General features: G+C 41.3%; 1 protein-coding gene across 1 annotated transcript in view; it reads right to left on the bottom strand.

Annotated features, from left to right (window-relative positions):
* LOC104467468 (transmembrane protein FLJ37396) overlaps positions 1–7,324 on the bottom strand; it is a gene marked incomplete at its 5' end in the record, with an annotated part of 31,715 nt that extends 24,391 nt beyond the window's left edge. The window contains 3 exon segments of the mRNA XM_010081254.1: positions 5,558–5,659; positions 5,958–6,110; positions 7,167–7,324. Of these exon segments, the coding sequence (XP_010079556.1) occupies positions 5,558–5,659; positions 5,958–6,110; positions 7,167–7,324 (413 nt within the window).
* Between the last annotated feature and the right edge of the window lie 11,272 nt (positions 7,325–18,596).

Below are 18,596 nucleotides of genomic sequence, written 5' to 3'. Positions count from 1 at the left end.
AAAGAAGATGTACAGTGCAATCATGTTTTCTTTCTTTTTTTCATTAATCATCATGTTGCTTGCATGGGTCAACCCAATGTTGTTTGGTTTTCTTTTTTTTTCTGAAGTTTTCACTAAGTAATTAAGTATTTCCTGGTCAAGGTCAGCCTGAGGTAGGAAGAACTATATGTTCTTAGCTGTGGGAGCTCTTCCTGACAGAAAAATGTGGGTTTAATTTTGAACATGGAGTTGATATTAGGCTTGGGGCTGATTAACCAGCAGGAAAGAGAGAATGGGGAGAGATTAAATGCTATCTCTCTCCCTCTGCTCCCTTTCCCCTGCTCCTGTATCACTCGCTGCCCTGCTTTGTCCTGGCCGAGAGCAGGGGTGTGAAACCTTCTCATTAACATTGGGGCTGCATCCAGCCCCGTAGCAGAGACCTTTCCTCTTTAAAAAAACAACAGGGGAGCAAGGAGATTTTTCAGCGCTTTCTTAACTTGCCGCCAGGGCCCACCAGTGCAGGCAGGTGGGCATGGGTACTGTGAGCCAAATGAAGGACTGGGCTGCAGATACAGGAGCTTCTGAGCTGTAACAGTCCTGTGCATAATGCTTTTATACTTGTAAAGGAGCAGCTGTGACCGACTTCTGAGTCAGAAGGACAATAAAGGAATAGGTAATCAAAGTCCATCTGCATCAAAGGGATACCTTCAGATTCAGAGGATTAGTCACAGAGCTCACTGTGTAAGGCATGGCACCGTTACTACAAATTCCCCAGATCCCAGAGCGGTAGGTCCTACGTCTCATTTATTACCCTGCCACGTGTTCCATTCGTGGGGTTTTTTTTCCCCTCTCCAAAACCTGAAGATCTCTCACAGCTTCTGTTCTCACAGCTTCTGAACCCCCATAAGGCCATGCTCACAAATACCACTTCCTCCCCGAGAGGAGGAACTTGCTATCACACCTGCCCCTGCACAAAGCAGGCATCTGCTGGCGGGTTCACAGGTTCTCAGCTGCTGGACGGCCTCCAGCAACCAAGACATCCCGCCATCCTTCCTCCCCTCTCTTCCGTACACACCTGCTAACCCATTCCCTAATACCACATTCTCCAGTAAATACTAACGTGCATTTCTATTTCTCTCAGACAAATTCACACCCCGGCCCTGCTTACAGGCATGTACGCGTGTTATTTTTAGGTAGGTGCAATCTCATGCTGCTTGTGCTATGACTGGACCAGTGGCTGCAGAGCATCTAGTGAGCCCCAAGGAGGAGAGGACATCACGTGTGCAGCTTGGGCATGCAACCGTACATTGCAGCTGGGCAGGGCCTGCTTAGCTACAGGAGACTGACTTTGGAAAATGGGGGATATTATGGTATCCAAACAGAAATCTGTTAGAGGGGCCCTCTATCAGAGCTGACAAACACCTGATAGAGATGTTCATTGATGATTATTCATCATTTCTGCTTCTAAGTACCTGGTGGAGCTCAGTGCAGGCATAGATCTCCTTCCAGACACAATCCGCTGTCTGGGGGCATGAGCAGAAGCGGCAGAACTTGACCACCCAGGATGTGGTTTGAACACTGCTGCTGCGTGTTCCTGGAGGCCCTCCATCACCCTCTCTATGTCCAAGACCTTGTTTCAAACCACAGCAAATACAGACAAAAGATTCACAAGGCAAATGAGTCAGCATGCCAGCCCCCATCGCGCAGTGAGTCAGCACCAATTTAGAGCATCTAGTGAGGGAGCATCTGCAACATCGCTCCTTACTGCTTCTCCTTTATTTGGGAAAGTTGTCTGCTGCCCCCTCTCCAAGGTGAAAATGTAGAAATGGATTTGCCTGTCACAGCACACAGAGGTAATGACCGGATAAGTAAGAATACAAAAGCACTTTTTTCCTAACTGATATTTATGGAGGAGGGGGACTACCGGGTAATCCCTCTCTCCTTTCCTGTTACCCCTCACCCTTAAGGAGGTGTACGTGTTTCTTGACCAAAACCAAACATCGTATTTGGTGAGCAAACCACTATGGAAAGAACAAGGCAAATGATCTTTTTTTTCATTGTCTCAGTGAGCTGTAAGGCTGTTTTTACTTTTGTTAGTGGTGATGATAGCTTTTGCCCAAGCTTTCCAGAAAAATTACACGGTGTGGCAAGATTTGAAAGAACGGTTTCTTTGTGAAGTATCTGGCATGGGGAAAAGGTCTGAAAACAGGGATCATAAAAGAAAGCTTATTTCAGTCCTAAATTTAAAAAAAAAAAAAAAAAGTAAATAGCTAATCTTTCAAAGAGTATAATCAAAATCAAATCTATTCAATTATTTAAAATATTGTAAAGCCAACTTCAGCTGAAAAGCCTACACATCCACTTTCTGTTTTCTACAACTTAAAGAGTTCTTTCTTAAATGCTTAGTGAGACCCATGAAAGTAAATAATGAATGTTAAATGGGAACCAGGGAGACTAAATATATACAGAGTACTGCCAAAAAAAAAAAAAAAAACAAAAAACAAAAAAACAAAAAAACCCAAAAAAACCAAACAGGTTAAACAAAATTAGTAATAGTACAAAATTATTAAAAACCACATCTAATCTTGCAGTATTTTTTTAATTGCCACTTGTACCAAAAGTATAATTTGAAGAACATGGTCATGCTTTAGCAATCATTATCAGTAAAATTCTGTTGATATGAATTCTAGCAGAGCATTGACAGGAATTCTAAGGAGATTAAAACCAGGATTTTTATAGGATTCATCTTTATCATCTGTTTTGAACAAAGATGCTGAAAAGTCAAAATAAATGGAACCTTGCTTAACACAGGAGGGGAAAAAAATTCTTAAAATTGGGGGGGAGGGGGGGGAGTGGCAGGGGAGCAAGCACCCTTTAATAAAAATGTAAACAAAATTTCAAACCCTATGGAAATGTTTTTTCCATTCATTTTCCCAAACATTTCCTTCGTTCACTTTCTCACTAGTTGGGAGGCAACAACTTCTGACCCATTACTGCTTCTCTACTAAACACCATTACCATCCAGCATTCCACTGCCAAGCATCTTTGTTCCCTTGGAGTTATATTTATTATCAGGTTTGTTAAACACTGAAACAAAATCAGAAGTCAGGCAGTGGGAAGAGGCTTGGGGAAGGTGAGCAGGGTGGGAAGCCAGGAGCCTCCATTTTCCCTTTCCCAAGCTACAGGGCAGTTTGCTCCAGCACAGCCTTATCCTCCACTTTCAGCCCAACACAAGTTGCTTACTAAGGTTCCCTGATGCTTTTTCACTGAGGTCAGGTTCAGGTGCCAGCAAAGCAAGTAGAGCTCTCTTCCAAAAATTAGTAGCCATGTCCTTGCTTTTAGAGACTTGAGCAGGGTTTATTAATCCATTTTTTAAAAAATCTGTGAAAGAATGATTGTCCAGACACAGCCCTGTAGATACTCACCTAGTGACTGAACAAGCCCATGTGGAAATGGAGGGGGAGGTCTGATTCCCTACTCCACATCTCCCACAGGAATGAATGAACTACATGGCCAATGAAAAATTCTGCCCAACAACTATGTGGCATTAAGTGGTCACTGCATGTACTATAGAAACATCCCCTTTGAGAGAGGACCAAAATACCTATCTTCACTCACCCTGCGAGGCTATAGTCAGGCTTTCTTCCCTGGGCTTGCTCTGGTCCACCTCCACACAGCCTCAGTACAATATCAACTATACTTAAGCTATGCCTGACAGATAGGTTTCCAAGTTGCCCTTAAAAATCCCTTAAAATTGCCCTTAAAACTCCAGTGATGGAGTTTGTCTCATTTCCATAGGCAGTCTCTTCTAGGGCTCAACTAACCCTCATAACTACAAGGTGATAGCCAACACTGGATAGACGTGGCTCGCTAAACCATAAGAAATCATAGGATCATAAAATCATAGAATCATAGAAACATTTAGGTTAGAAAAGACTTTTAAGATCATGGAGTCCACCCGTAAACCAAACACTGCCAAGTCCACCACTAAACCATGTTCCTAAGCACCACATCTACATGTCTTTTAAATACCTCCAGGAATGGTGACTCCACAGCTTCCCTGGGCAGCCTGTTCCAATGCTTGACAACCCTTTCGGTGAAGAAATTTTTCCTAATATCCAATCTAAGCCTCCCCAGCACAACTTGAGGCTGTTTCCTCTCGTCCTATCACCTGTTACTTGGGAAAAGAGACTGACACCCACCAACCAATCTACTTTGCATAGCTGTAGAGAGCAACAAGGTCTCCTCTCAGCCTCCTTTTCTCCAGACTAAACAACCCCAGGTCCCTCAGCTGCTTCTCATAAGGCCTGTGATAATAAAAAATCCAGACCCTTCACCAGCTTCGTTGCCCTTCTCTGGACCTGCTCCAGCACCTCAATGTCCTTCTTGTGGTGAGGGGCCCAAAACTGAACACAGTATTCAAGGTGTGGCCTCACCAGTGCTGAGTACAGGGGCACAATCACTTCCCTAGTCCTGCTGGCCACACTATTGCTGATGCAGGCCAGGATGCTGTTGGCTTTCTTGTCCACCTGGGCACACTGCTGGCTCATATTCAGGTGGCTGTTGACCAACACCCCCAGGTCCTTTTCCACCAGACAGCTTTCCAGCCACCCTTCCCAAAGCCTGTAGTGTTGCAGGGGGTTGCTGTGACCCAAGTGCAGGACCCAAGTGCAGTTCTCCTCACTCTCTGAGAGGCAGAGAACTCCTGCTATACCAGCTTTACAGATGAGGTTACCAGATCCGCTAAAATTTCACTGGAAAAATGTGGTCAGACCCCCGTACACCTGACCAGCCTGTGACACCCTGCTGTCTGTCCATGCACCTGCAGCGGGTGTGGGTGTGAAAGAGCAGAGCTTACTGACCATCTGCAAGTCAGTGCTGCAGGGTACATTCAGTGAATATTACTCTTCACAGATGACCTCCCTTTGCAAGACAATGAGAGGTGTTGGGGGTGCCTCATGCTCGTTGTGGATGCAAGGCAGGCCTGATCTGTGAATGCACTGTTGCCATTTTTCCAGAGAAGCTGGATGGCAGGCAGCCTAGACAGAGCTGTCCTGCAGGACATTCTCAAAATGGCCCAAAATGGCAGTATATCACCAGAATCAAGAGAACCTGTGAAGCTGAAACCAAAATAAAGAGACACTCTGTAATTTCTCCTTGTGGCACAAGCAGTCTGTACACTGTGCCCTACCAAGTTTAAGACTTGTACCTCACTATTGGAGCATCTTTCCTTGTATTTTGACCACAGGTCTGAACCTTGGTCACATTAAAAGAAAGGTATTCTGAGCAGTCCCTTTGACACAAATTCCAGGGCTGATTCTGACCTGACTTAAGAGAACATCAGAACTTTTGAATATTTATGCAAGTGTTCAAGCTGCCTTTTGAAACCACTGAACTGAGAAAGGTGGAAAAAAAATCTCTGTGGCACCTTAGTAATGGGTCTTTAATGAATTCAGGCATATACATGATACATAAACCTGAGGCAACCTTTCTCTAGACATTTCAATTTCCCTGGAAGTGTCCAATAAATAAATTAAAATAACTTTATAAAAAATAAAATTGTTTTACTTTACATTACCTCTACAAATTTGGAATGAAGGTCCATCAACTTATCCACTTTTTTCCATTGTTTCAGTTTTACCAAAAGCTTTTGCTGCCAGGGATCTACTTTAGGCTTAATCTGTTTGACATAAAAGTAACCACAAAACTTATGAATATCAATAAATGTTTTTGGTATAGGAGGCAATATTTAGTTAAGGAAAGTGCAATACATTAACTTTTTATTTTCAACAGACATATAAAGGGGCTTTTGACTATACAGAAATATAGTGGTTTGATAAGGCCTGAATTATTAAAAAATCATCACTCTATTTATTAAAAGCAACATTTTAGAAATTAATTGCTGAAATGTATCTTGGTACATCCTGAAGACTGGATAGGACTAACACAACTGAAGAAGGAAAGTTGATCATAATTACCTTCAAAAAAGGGACCCAGTTGGCTCTCTTTTTCAAAGCCCTGGCTGGATCTAACATGCCCCGGTTCTCTGACTGAGAAACCTCTGCGTCATAAACCAGAAATATTCTCATTGTCTGCTGTTTGCAGAAGACGCTTCTAAATTTTTGTACAACCTAGAGCATAAAAGGAGATGGTATTGTTGCAAATTTCCCCAGACGGATATTAAATCTTATAGCAAAGTAATACTGCATATTATCAGTCAAAAAAAAAAAAAATAGAGTGATAAAATAACGAAGGAGACATTCTGGTCCTGTGGTTGCTTTCCAGCAGACACAATGAAACTCCTGGCTGTTAACTCTGGAGCCTCCAAAAAGAAGACCAGGATTTTCAAAAACACTGTCTTTCAGTCAAAGTTAATGTCAAATTTATTATCACTGGCTTTGGTAGGAATAGCATTAGCCTAAAAGATGCTCTGTGATAACCCTGTTCAGAAACGAATGAGCCACTGCCAGTTTACAATGAAGGTAACATACATCATTGCCTAGTCGGGTAAACACGTCTGCCTGTGCTTATCTCGGATAGTTCAGCCAGTTCGGCTGGACTAGTCAAATGTTAATTTGATGAAAGACTTACAGACCAGCTTATGCAACCAAACCTTTGTCCTTTCCAGCTGCACCACCTGTTCTTATACAAGGCGCGATTTGTAAGGCAAGCCATGTATTTAAAAGCACTATATTACTGCTGTTTAACAGTCATGCCTCTCTTTTGGACCCTGGACACGCACAGTGGAGATTTTTGGCTGGTTTGGCCTTTTGGATGACAGAAAAGATGAAACAGTTTTCCTACTGGTAACCCCCAAGCTGGGGAGGCTCGGCGAGGTCCTGTGCAATGGTGTGTCACAGCCGACCTCTAATGGAAGCACCACAGCTCGGGGAGACACCAAACAAGGGCAGGAAAACTGGAGAAAAACGCACATAAAAAGCACGAGTGAGAGCTGGGAGAACAAAGGTACGGACTCAGGGCCGTGATGCTGAAAATACAAACATCAGCAGCTACTATAGCTCAGTAGGAGCAAGCTGGGCTTTTCTGCTGCTTCCTCTGGAGACCAAAAATGCCCAGAGTCTTAGTTTTCTGTGATGCAGAACACTGACTTGTAATTAATGAAACTGCCTTCCATAGAGTTTATTTTATTTTATTTTTTTTAGTATTGAGAACTACATTTTGGTTACCAGGGAAAAGAGCTCCATCTCATAAGCTGAGTTCTTGAGATCCTTAAGGTTGTACTCAACACCAAAGTGAGAAAGCAGAAGCTGGAGCTGAGGTTTCAGCTCCTCGGTTTCAACGCTGTGCTGGGGCAAAGTGAACCCAGTGTCCTTCTGGCAGGATTCTGCAAAAAGCCATTATCAGACCAGCTGGAGAACATCAACACTTTAAGCAACATGACTGTAAGATGACTGTAAGCAGTGCTGCCAGTGCCCTGTGCTTTGCATCCATGCAATGATGTAATGAACTTTTCTTCGTCCTGAAGCAGAAGTATATCAGAGAATGGAATGTGATGGCACCCATGTTGTATGGATTTTTATTGTGTTCATTTCTCTTTTAAGAAAGGGCCTTCCACCAGACCCTGAAAGACTAACAGTTGTTGCAGGTCGGGGCACCTCCATGGTCCTTCGCGGAGTGCCTATCTTCTAGCATGTAAAGGACACCAGCTAACAAATCCTACTGCCTGAACAGAGTCCTGGCTCAGGGGTGCACAACATTCTTCTCACACACACACCTCCCAAATCTTCACATGCTACACGAACTTCAAGTATGTTACTAATTCAGGGTTATCACTCAGCCAGTATCTGATTCTGGCATGATGCTGCTATCACAAACTTCTGAAACAAGGGTGTACTGGGAATGGCTGAGTTTGGTCTGGTATCAGTGTTGAAGAGTCTGTTGACAACATAGCACCCATTTTTAGAAAAACTGAAATGTTTTCTCCTCCTTCTTTACCTCATTTTCAGGCTTGCTCAAGGCTTTTAAGAATATTGATATTCTTTCATCCTTGAACCATAACTAGTGTTCTTGCAAGTTTCATCATCTTTTCTCCCCTTTTTTCAGCTCTTTGACAGGTATATTTAACACTGGGGGTTGGTTTATTTGTTTGTTTGGTTGGTTTTCGTCTTAGGTCAAGTCATAACAAACAGCAGCACTTTTTCTGATACTACTTTTCCAAAGATTTTTGAAAGTCCAAATAAGTGTCAACTGATTCTCCTTTACCCAGTACCGGTGGGTACTGCTGATACACACAAAGATCCTAATAGGTAAGCTACAGTTTATAAAGTTCAGCAAGACCCTTGAGGTTTAGTGGAAAAACATGTAATCTAATCTATTATCTCATTGTTTCAGCAATAGAGGGCCATCTGCATTTCTATTCCATGCTTTACTTCAGCTTTGTTTTAATGTTTTGTTTAATCATTCTGTTGTTTCATCTATGAAGCTCAGATCTAGATAGCAGATGAATGAAGCATATGATGCTAATATGATACTGTTCCTCAAATATTAGATAACTAGATACTGAAGATCAAAATGAGCTAGAGCACTTCTGAGTTGCCTTTTAATACCAATAAGGGTCTAGTCCATGGCAAGATGAATGGCTCAGGTGAACTCTGTAACATGGTAGGTCTTGCACCCTTCTCTGTACATTATTAGCCCAGCAGATCCGAGATCATGGATCATCCCTCCCTCTCCTTTCCTACTCACATAAGAGAAACATGGCCTGTTCAAGGGGCTTAATTTGGAGAGAAGAGCTTAACCCTCCTCTCCCTGCGCCTTCCCACTGGCAGTGCTGCACTCCAGGGGCAGCGTGGCCCTGTCTCCCTGCAATGGGACACCTGTGGGCCTAAGGAGTGGAAGAGGGCTGCACCAGCACAGCCAGTTAGACCAGTCAGAGCTTAGTTAGACCACTAACCAGGGGCTAAAGGCCCCTCATCTGTCCCAGGTAAATCTGCACGTTCCTTAGCACTGTTCTCAGTCAGTTGTCACTGGTAGGGCAGTGCCGCTCTGGGCCAGGGCTGTGCCCTGCTCCCCTGTGCAGACCCACAGGTACTTCCCTTGTGCTAGAGAGGTCTTCTGTGGAGAAAGGAGAGTCAGTCACAACCCCTTTTCATTCCTTCACCCTGGCCAGCCCACTTCCTGACTGCAAAGAGAAGGCATATGCCTTGCGTTGTCCCCAGGACAGAAGGGTTGTGCTTTTCCAGAGGCAATCCCGTGAGCTCCTACAGTTCCACACCATTCCCCCTCTATCTGTAAAAGCATGGGTTAAATCATAGGAATTCATGCGTTAAATCATAGGAACTAACCACTTTGCAACAGGAATGCTGCCTTACGTTCCAAGTGCCCTTCACACAGGTAACTCTACATAAGTAAAATCACTCCCTCCCTTCCTTCAAAAGGAAAGAGAACTTGAAAATTGCCACAAGATTTTTAGAGATACTTCAGTTTAAGTCTTAAAACATTAGCTCTCTTCTCTTAGTGTCTCCAGAAACAGGCCACCCACAGAAATATCTTAAATAATATTTTTCTGGAAAGTTGGAAGGATGAGTTTCAGGGTTTGGCATGATCGAGGCAACATCCTGCATTCTCCACTGAGTTAATCCCACAAGTATCCTTGTGAACCGCCTTTTTCTGTAGCCAGGGCACAGTAAGGTCACAGGAGTGACTACTGCAGATTCAGGGCTCCACACTCTGGAATTTGGACACTAGATTTCCAGGATTCTTGCTGATAGGACATGGACCTGGTGGAGCAGGTCTGGAGGAGGGCCACAAAAATGATCAAAGGCCTGGAACACCTCTCCTATGAGGACAGGCTGAGAGAGTTGGGGTTGTTCGGCTTGGAGAAGAGAAGACCTGATTGCAGCCTTTCAGTACCTAAAGGGGGCTTATAAGAAAGATGGGGATAAACTTTTTAACAGGGCCTGTAGCAATAGGACAAGGGGTAATGGTTTTAAACTAAAAGAGGAGAGGTTTAGACTAGATATAAGGAAGAAATATTTTACACTTAGGGTGGTGAAACACTGGAACAGGCTGCCCAGGGAGGTGGTAGATGCCCCATCCCTGGAAACATTCAAGGTCAGGTTGGATGGGGCTCTGGGCAACGTGATGTAGTGGAAGATGTTCCTGCTTACTGCAGGGGTGTTGGACGAGATGACGTCCATTGTCCCTTCAACTCAAACTATTCTATGATTCTATGATTTTAAAAGCCACACTCCAAATTTCTCAAGCATACAAACCAAGGACAGCAACATCTGCACTGTTGACCTTTCTCAAAGAATATACGTTGACAAATGCATTATCTGTAGGACTTCTGGTTTTAAATGAAAGCTGATCATTTCTCACCATTTCCTCTTAAAACTCTTGAACACACACCAATATTTAAAATATCTGAATTCTTGTCAAAAGCACTTCTTAATTTGTCCCAGTTGTCTTGGACCACATTAGGACATTTCTCATAATCCACATTTATTCTATGAGAAATAGGCAAATGCTGGAGAACCTGGAGATAAAAACATACCTGTTGTTATTCTCAGTCACTTAGAAAGCACACAGATTCTTCAGTTGCAAATTTAGCAATACAAGAAAACACAAAAAATATTTAGTAATAAAACACAAAAGAGAAGAAACCAAACCATAGTTATCCATTGTGTATAATTACAGAAGTGTATTCACTGTCAGTGAATTGTAGCACTCATATAATAAAATCATTAAAGAAATGAGATAAAATAAAGAAGTATTCAGATCTGTTTTTGAAAGGTGACACTTAAACAAATACTCCTCAGGTCTACAGACTATTATTCATTGAGATGACTCAGCACCTTGACAGTGTCCTACTCTATCAAAACATAATCACAGTAATAATACAGAAAAAAGTCTTTCCAAGCTTTCTCCTTCTCCTTGTATGTCCTCAAATCCAAGCAGCCCAACACGATCTACACTGCACCCAGGGAGCTCATTATTCCTCTTACCTAAGTCCAGCTTTATCATTGTAGTATTTCCTTCCTAGTAAAACCAATCTGCTAAAAGAACTGAAAGTCATATGTACACAGTCTAGCTGTACCTAGAAACCTCTAGATTTCTTTTACATTGAATTTGATCTTCCTTGGTTTACTTTCTTATCCAAGACTTGAATGTTTCATAATTATACTTCACTGTTCAAAAAATGCTTATCTTACCTGGCGAAAATGGTGAATGCTCTTCAGAGAGTGTAGGTGACACACTAACCACTGGGTGTAAATAATCAGATCTTCCAGTGTCACTACATTCACTGGATTTTTCTTTCCTGTCAGGAAACTTTCCCTTGCTGCTGAAAGTCTTGCAGCCCCCTGAACTGCATGATTGTATTCCTCCATGATGTGACTAATTCGCTTCTGTTTATGTATGTAAAACAGACACTGTCATTTTTGCATTTCTGCATCATCTTCTCTTATTAGGAAGAAAGCCATTGCATTTCCACTGCATGAGTAATCTCAAAGGTTTATTTCCTTCCTAAATGCTTACAAATGGTATTTCTAACCCAACGAGGAAAAGGGAATTTCTCTCCAAATAGCCAATCTCTCTGAGCAGCTAACACTGACCATAAGCAGATAGCTGAGAGCTTGTGTCCAGAGACAAATTCCAGAGATAAATTACCCCTAATGTTAATAGCTTTTTCTCTGGGTGGAAAAAAGCCATTGCTAGCACTTTGTTTTTCATTAACTGATAGATATATATGTGCTACATCGCAGGTTTTAGCTCCTACCTGATAGAGAGGATAAAGCTGTTCAATAACACTGCTGTGCGTACAAAATCTCTTCCACCTAAGCATGTGCAAATATTTACTCTGGACTAGCTGAGTAATTCTGTCTGTAAAAAACTTGAATAAAATCAGAAATAACCAGCAAATCATACATTTGTAAACAACAGCAGCTTAACATTATAGTAAACTTAAGCAGTATATAGATCATCATTAGCATCAGAGAATGACACCAAAACAACAGCTAATCAGTCACCAGACCACTGTGCTGTTATGTTTATCCATGAAGGGTGCTCCCCCTAAGTTGTCCCAGTGGAAGTATTATTGTGGGAACGAAAAAAAGCAGTTAACACAAGGAAAATGGCAGAATCCAGTCCACTGGACCTAGAAATTTGAACTCCACTTTAAAAATGAAAATAAATTTGTAATAAATGTAATAGAACAGCACAAAAGCATCAGTGAACATGGAGAATGTTGTCCCAGCCCATCTGACCTGGCTTAGATTCCTGTTCTTTAAAGAACCAGAAGCAGAGGACAAGGAAACTGCAAACACTAACGGTTTCGTGCCTGTGTTCAGGAAGGAGTTTCATCCCGGTTTTATTTTCAAATGTGCACAGTGCAACCTGCTGGGCCAGAGGAAAGCCCCTGAATGTTCTCAGCAAGCCGGAGCCCTATCTGGTGCAGCAGCAGAGGCAGGTTTGCTGCCGTGTGCTCCCTTCTCCAGCAGCTCTCTAACTCCCTCTGCATGACATCTGCCTGAATAACAAGAGGTTTTGCTTCTGAGACCTGCTAACAGAGCACATGCTGAAGAGATCTCTTTTTCAAGATGTCAAAACAAAAACAAACAAAAAAATCCAAACCCCCCCCCCCCCCCGAAATTACAGAAAAATATTTAGGTTTTGAATTTATTCGGGAGTTGTCAAGCTGCAGAGCCAGGTCCACATTATTATTAAAATAAAGAAAGGTTATACTGTTTTACTCCTGTGCAAACAACACTATAAACTGTCCCATTCTGTCTTTACAGACTGTTCTTCATTCCAAAAAAACACATCACTTTCTCTGATTTTAGTTTTCAGTTACTACTTGGTAAAGAGCAAAGAGGTTTTTTTTAAACCAGTGCATGTTATAGCTCCCTACCTGTAAGCCTTTCTTCAGTATTACCTCTCTTTCTTTTCTGAAATAAGATGCATCCCTTGGAATTGGAACATAACTGCAGAAAAAAAAATGCTTAACAGGATGCTACATACAAGCTGATATAAACCAAACATTTGTCAGGCCCAGTGTGACTCAGATGGTGTAGTTAACAGTAAGCAATTTAATGCCATGAAAACCCTATATTAAAGCAGTAGAATTAATTTCATTAGCAGACATTTTTTGGCAAACTGTTTTCTTCCACCTCCATTTTTTAGTCAAAGCCCTTAAAAAGCCCATCTGGATGCCTGTCAGTTCTATGGGCACATATTTCAAGCCACAACTATGCAGCAGAGCTCCTTGACAAGCATCCTTCACAGTTTAGACAACTTCCTTCCTAATATGCCCATATCAGTGAAAGAGGGGCTAATAAAACTTCTGGAGGAGAACTACTTTTCAATTCTCATTTATCCATTTATTTACAGCAAGCATACATTACAAAATCTGTATTTCACTGAATAAAATGAATGCATGCAAATTAAAAAACATAGGTGAAAACTGAACCACTAAAAAAAGGGTTCCCGAGTCTTGTCCAAAAGCAACACATGGGAAACTCTGGAACACTTTAGAGCCCTAAAGAGGTACGACCAGTACGGGTTTTGTGATCATCTACCACTTCCACTGCTGTAAGGCAGGAAAAAGTAAATCTGTTCCTTAAAGGTGTTTGTCTCTCCTGTTCTTAAAAACAGATGATCATCACAGATCGTCAGCAACTTCCTAGCCTAGACATCAGTGTTTAATGTACACTGTCTTTGGAAAGCTTGAATTTTAGCCCATTATTTTCTGTCCTATCCATAACTGCAAACAGAAGTTTACTCCCTCCATCTTTACAGCAATCTCCCATGTATTTTGTAAGACTTATAATCCAGAGAAAATGGAGTGGAGACATAAGTCCAGTTCCTTTCCTTTTTTGTCTCATATGCCCTAGTCAAGTATTCTTGACCTCTGTTTTCCTCCAAATATTCTCCAGGCAGTCTACAGCCTCTTTGAAGCATAATACCAAACCTGGGCACATTGTCATAGCTTGCATCTTGTCATTGCTGAGGACAGTAAGAGCAGCTGTCTTAGATGTGACCGCCCTGTTTATACATCCCAGCATTATATTTGAAGCTACTTCCTCTTCACTGGAAGAAGGAAATACTTGACATGCTAGGGAGATTTAAAGTTTTTGTGATAGACACATTAAATCAATTTAGTTTATATTTTTACATTCTCTTCCATTACAACTGTAATTCTCTGGTAGACTTGCACTGAAAAAGCTGCTATTCCTGGCTCCCATGTGTGTATTTAGGTCTTGAAATTGAACAGCTATAGACACATGAATTTTGCATCATGACCAAAAAAAAAACCCAAAAGATATACAGTGCCTTGCTATAATCCCACTCTCTCCCTCATTCCCCAGGAAATTCTTGTTACGTGTATGCCCTGCTCGGTATTCCCTGGAGTATCCTGTTGTCTTCTATTTCTGCCTTCAGCTCCTGCCAGCTGAGCTGCTAGATGTTGTTCCAGCTGCTGGACCTTCTCGGTAGAAGAGATCTGGTACACTTCATCCATTTTGCCTGTTTCAGTTTGGCAGACCAAAAGACAAAGGAGTCGCAAAGAAGCTCCCTTCTCAAGAGCAAATCACTTGTGAACTCTTGACCTGGAGAACTGTCCACGTAAAAAGCACAAATTCCCACTCCTATGTAGACAAGATATGATATGCAGCAACTTCATTAAAGATTGTTTATTCATTGTCTCCTTTAACAAGAGGACTTTTAATATCAGGAGCAGAACTGGGTGAATGTGATTTTTCCCATTTTGATTGCCAGACTGAGGAAAATAGGAGAAAAACTGTTTTGGGCCAAAAATTTTCAAGCACCACCCTGATCCCACTAACAAATGCCATCTCCTCCCTCCTTCATCCAGTTTCTTAAGGACATTTCAGAAAGTTTGGGTAAGTAAACATGAAATTTGATGTGCTGAATAAAATGTTTTACAAAAGAAGAATTGAAACGTTTTGCTTTTGCTTTTTCCAAGAGAAAACATGCTGACATTAAAAACCTATTTTCTCCCTATTTCTCTCAGCTGAAACTACTACTTGAAGTTGACCAGAATAAAAGGAATTAAAGAATTCAGAAGAAATGCCACTTCTTGACAGATGTACTGTCTGTAAATAATCTGCTCATGCAAAAGCCACTCAGTTCCAATGGGAAACACTCGATTTGTGAGAATTTCTAAAGTAGCTGTGCTCTCTTCCCAACTTGGAATTACAGTTACTCACCTATCAGTGAGGGGCATAATCAACTAGAAAGAAAAAAACAAAAAAAAAAAAAAAAGAAAGAAAGAATGAATTTGTCTTTTTAAGGCAAGAAGTAAGTAATTGTGGAAAGATTTGGGTTTTCTTTCTTGGAGGCAAAGGGGAAAAAGAGGGTAATTAATTTGTAATCAATCACAGAGCAACAATCTGTAGCATCTGTTTCTCAGTGGTTTGCAGAATCTGTTTGGCTGCTCTGGGCACACAGTTTATCTTTTTTTCTTTCATGAGAGACTACTGAAAGACAACAGCTGTTGGTCCAGTCACAGGTCTGACTTGACAAACACTGATGGTCAAGAAGCTGAATACAGCAGTGTAGGATGTACCTTTTGGGAGTTCTTCTTGGTTGATAGTACCCAAAGGTCTCGGGCAAATCCTTGTCTCCTGTTATGGGACTGGCCTCACTGATAATAAGAGCTGCAAACTAAGCAACCATGGGAAGAAATTGGAGAATTCAGATCTCTACACCTGAATTTCACAGCTGAGAGAAGAGGAAATTCAAGTAAAAAGAAACACAAAGAAACACCAGGGGACAAGATGACTGGAATGAGGAAGAAAGTGTTACCTTAAAAATCAGACTAAAAGATTTTACTGAACCCAGCCAGGGATCTGGGTGAAATCAATGAGAAGCAGCCAGTATATTCATACACTACAAACAGATGCCTATGTGAGAGCTTGCATTAACAACATAAGACATGAAATGTGACACTATAAGCATAATATAAACAAGGTAGAATAGCAACCACACCTTGGCAGGGGGGTATGAGATGCTTTGGAAAGACTGAATTTATGGAAAAGGTAATGAGATATTCTGAATTGACATTTATGAAAGGCTAGCATCATTCAAAGGTCAAAGGGAATCTATGTGCGTTAGATTTACTTACTTTGAGGAGTGAACATAAAGATTTTTACTACATAAATACTAAAATAAAAAGTCTGCTGTGCTCTACAAATGCCTTCAGTCAGCCATTGAACCTAGATGAAACTTCAGACAGTTCTGGTAAGTGGTGAGAACATTAGAGAAGCCATCATGATCTCAGTTAGAATGGAAGAACAAAACCCGACCTAAATGTAAAGTGTTAACATCCAAAAGGATCTAACTTAGAGAAATTAATAAAAGTAATGGAAAACTCAAATGCAACTAATACCTCAAGGATTTTAACATTGGAGAAGCTGCAGAATCTTTATATCAGTGGTAAAAAGCCAAATGGAACTTGCCCTCAAACTAAAAGAAGGGGGAAGCAGTTGGAAGCAAGGATGGTGAAGCCAAAAAAAAGTCATCAAGAGTAGGCAGAGAACCACAACAGGGAAAAAAAAAATAAATCCAGAGGGCTGGGAAGCCCAGAACTAAATAAAGAAATACCAGATAAATTAAAAATTGCTAAGAAAAATAAAGAGCAGGCAGTTCTTCAGCTATATAAATAAGAAGGAACCAAGAGAAAAGAAATTAAGCCACTATGCAGGCAGTGGAGTTCGGATAAAAATAATTCAGCTATGGCTGTAAAACTAATGGGAATTACTTAGTTCAGTTTTTTCAGAATATGGAAGTAAAGTTAGGTTAGCAGAGTGACATAGTGGGAATATAAATTACCGTTTCTTGGTATAAAGCAAAACTTCTGGCAAAACAGTAAAGCTGCAAACTCAGGCTGCCAAAAGAAGTCATTTAAGTACCAGCAAAAGAAAATGCTATAGTAGTCTGTCTTCCTGAACCACAGAGCACTGAGCCCCCCATTTCCTGCTTTCGGATCAGTGAGGCTACTCATCACGGGGAAGTTACGGTCTGTTCTCAGGACAGGTACCCACATTCAGATCAATGCACAAGAGTCTGACACAAAACCAAGAGGAAAAATGGTTGTATGCAGGGCAATGCACAGGATCCCCACCCTGACAGCAGCCCAGGACTTAGCCAGTACTTCTGAAGATTTTGAAGAGCTAACCCAGGATCCCCAGAAATCGGAGGAAAAATCTCCAGATTTCAAGAGAATTTATCCAGACAAACTCCGTACAGTGTAAATATCTTCATTTAAGCTCACCAAATCACCATGGACTCCCTCTGGAGTCGGTAGAGAGAACTGGGCATTTGGGACAAGATTCATCTGACCTGTTTGAGCTGTTATCTAGGATTTCAGAAATGCTTGCTTCTCTCTGCTGATGGAAGAGAGACTACGGGACCCACATGGGGAGTCCGTGGAGACCTTCAGGTCAGCACCAGAGCTGCAATTCAAGTGACTTGCAGAAGCTTCCACAGGCCCCAGCAGGGAATACTGCAGAGGCGGCCTTGCCCACTTCAGGACAGGCAAGCTGAGGAAAACAGAAAATGCTTCATCAGAAATAGGAGCATATATTTTATGATCCCCATTTCCTTGGTTTTTTTTCTGCTATAAAAATCATCCTGTGTTTGTGCAGCATTCTTATTCTGGGAATGTCTTTCAGTCCACATAAACATCTGCATTTAGTTATGTTAGTCAGTATCCAAATCCCAGTGAAATCCTGCCCTGATTATTTTCCTAGGAGTGTTTTTGCCAGCTTCTATTCCCAGAACACACTGGATTTATAGCTATGTCCAACCTCCAGCTTTGCTGGTTAGAAGATTGTAACACACATGCTCAAACTGAATGCCTTTTATACTAGGACAAAGTCTTTCCAGCAGGCTTAAGTAACAAGCCATTAATTTGTACTAGCATATTTCACTAGCAGCAGGAAAGTGAACTATTGTTGGATACAATTTGCTGGTCTGTATTTCTAATTATGCTGTTTGACCTACATCTTTTGTCCAATTTCCTTAATGCCTAGCAATAAAATATGACCCTAGATTCAAATACTAACAAAACCTGTTGTGGCAATTTTTCATAACTCAGCGTAAAAGAACTCAGATTTTGAGTAAATAAATGAATTAGTCTTTTTTTGGATCACTGAGTGGTTTTGTCTGTTGCCCTTTATAGCTATGTTCAAAACATCCATTAAAAAAAAGGAAATATACAGTTCTGTCTGAGAAGACAAACAAAAACATGCAAGATATAAATCAAAACAAGGATCTGTAAAAGAGTGGAGCAAGCACTTATTCAGCCAAAACATATTGTTCTTGTGAGGAAGACTGCTCTGACCACTGTGCTTTCTCCAAATGTACTTTCATGGAGTTCTAGGCCAGAACTTTATTGGAGTGTAAGACGCGAAGCACTCAGAGCCCAGCAAAACTCACTGTGATCCACATGCCCAGTTCTCACAGAGCTGAAACTTGCCAACAGTGGTGCAGAAGCTTAACTTCACCACTGTGGTTTCTCCAACAAAATTCATTGCTATATATTTATTTGAAGACTTATCTTATGTGATTGAACAATTCCCTCAAACTGCGAATACGCTATAAATATTATATATTAAATATAAATATTATAAATA

The sequence above is a fragment of the Pterocles gutturalis genome, unplaced genomic scaffold (genome assembly GCF_000699245.1).
Source record: "Pterocles gutturalis isolate BGI_N339 unplaced genomic scaffold, ASM69924v1 scaffold15444, whole genome shotgun sequence".
Lineage (NCBI taxonomy): Eukaryota > Metazoa > Chordata > Aves > Pterocliformes > Pteroclidae > Pterocles > Pterocles gutturalis.
Note: the sequence above shows the minus strand (reverse complement) of the source record. Positions and strands in the feature narration are given on the sequence as shown.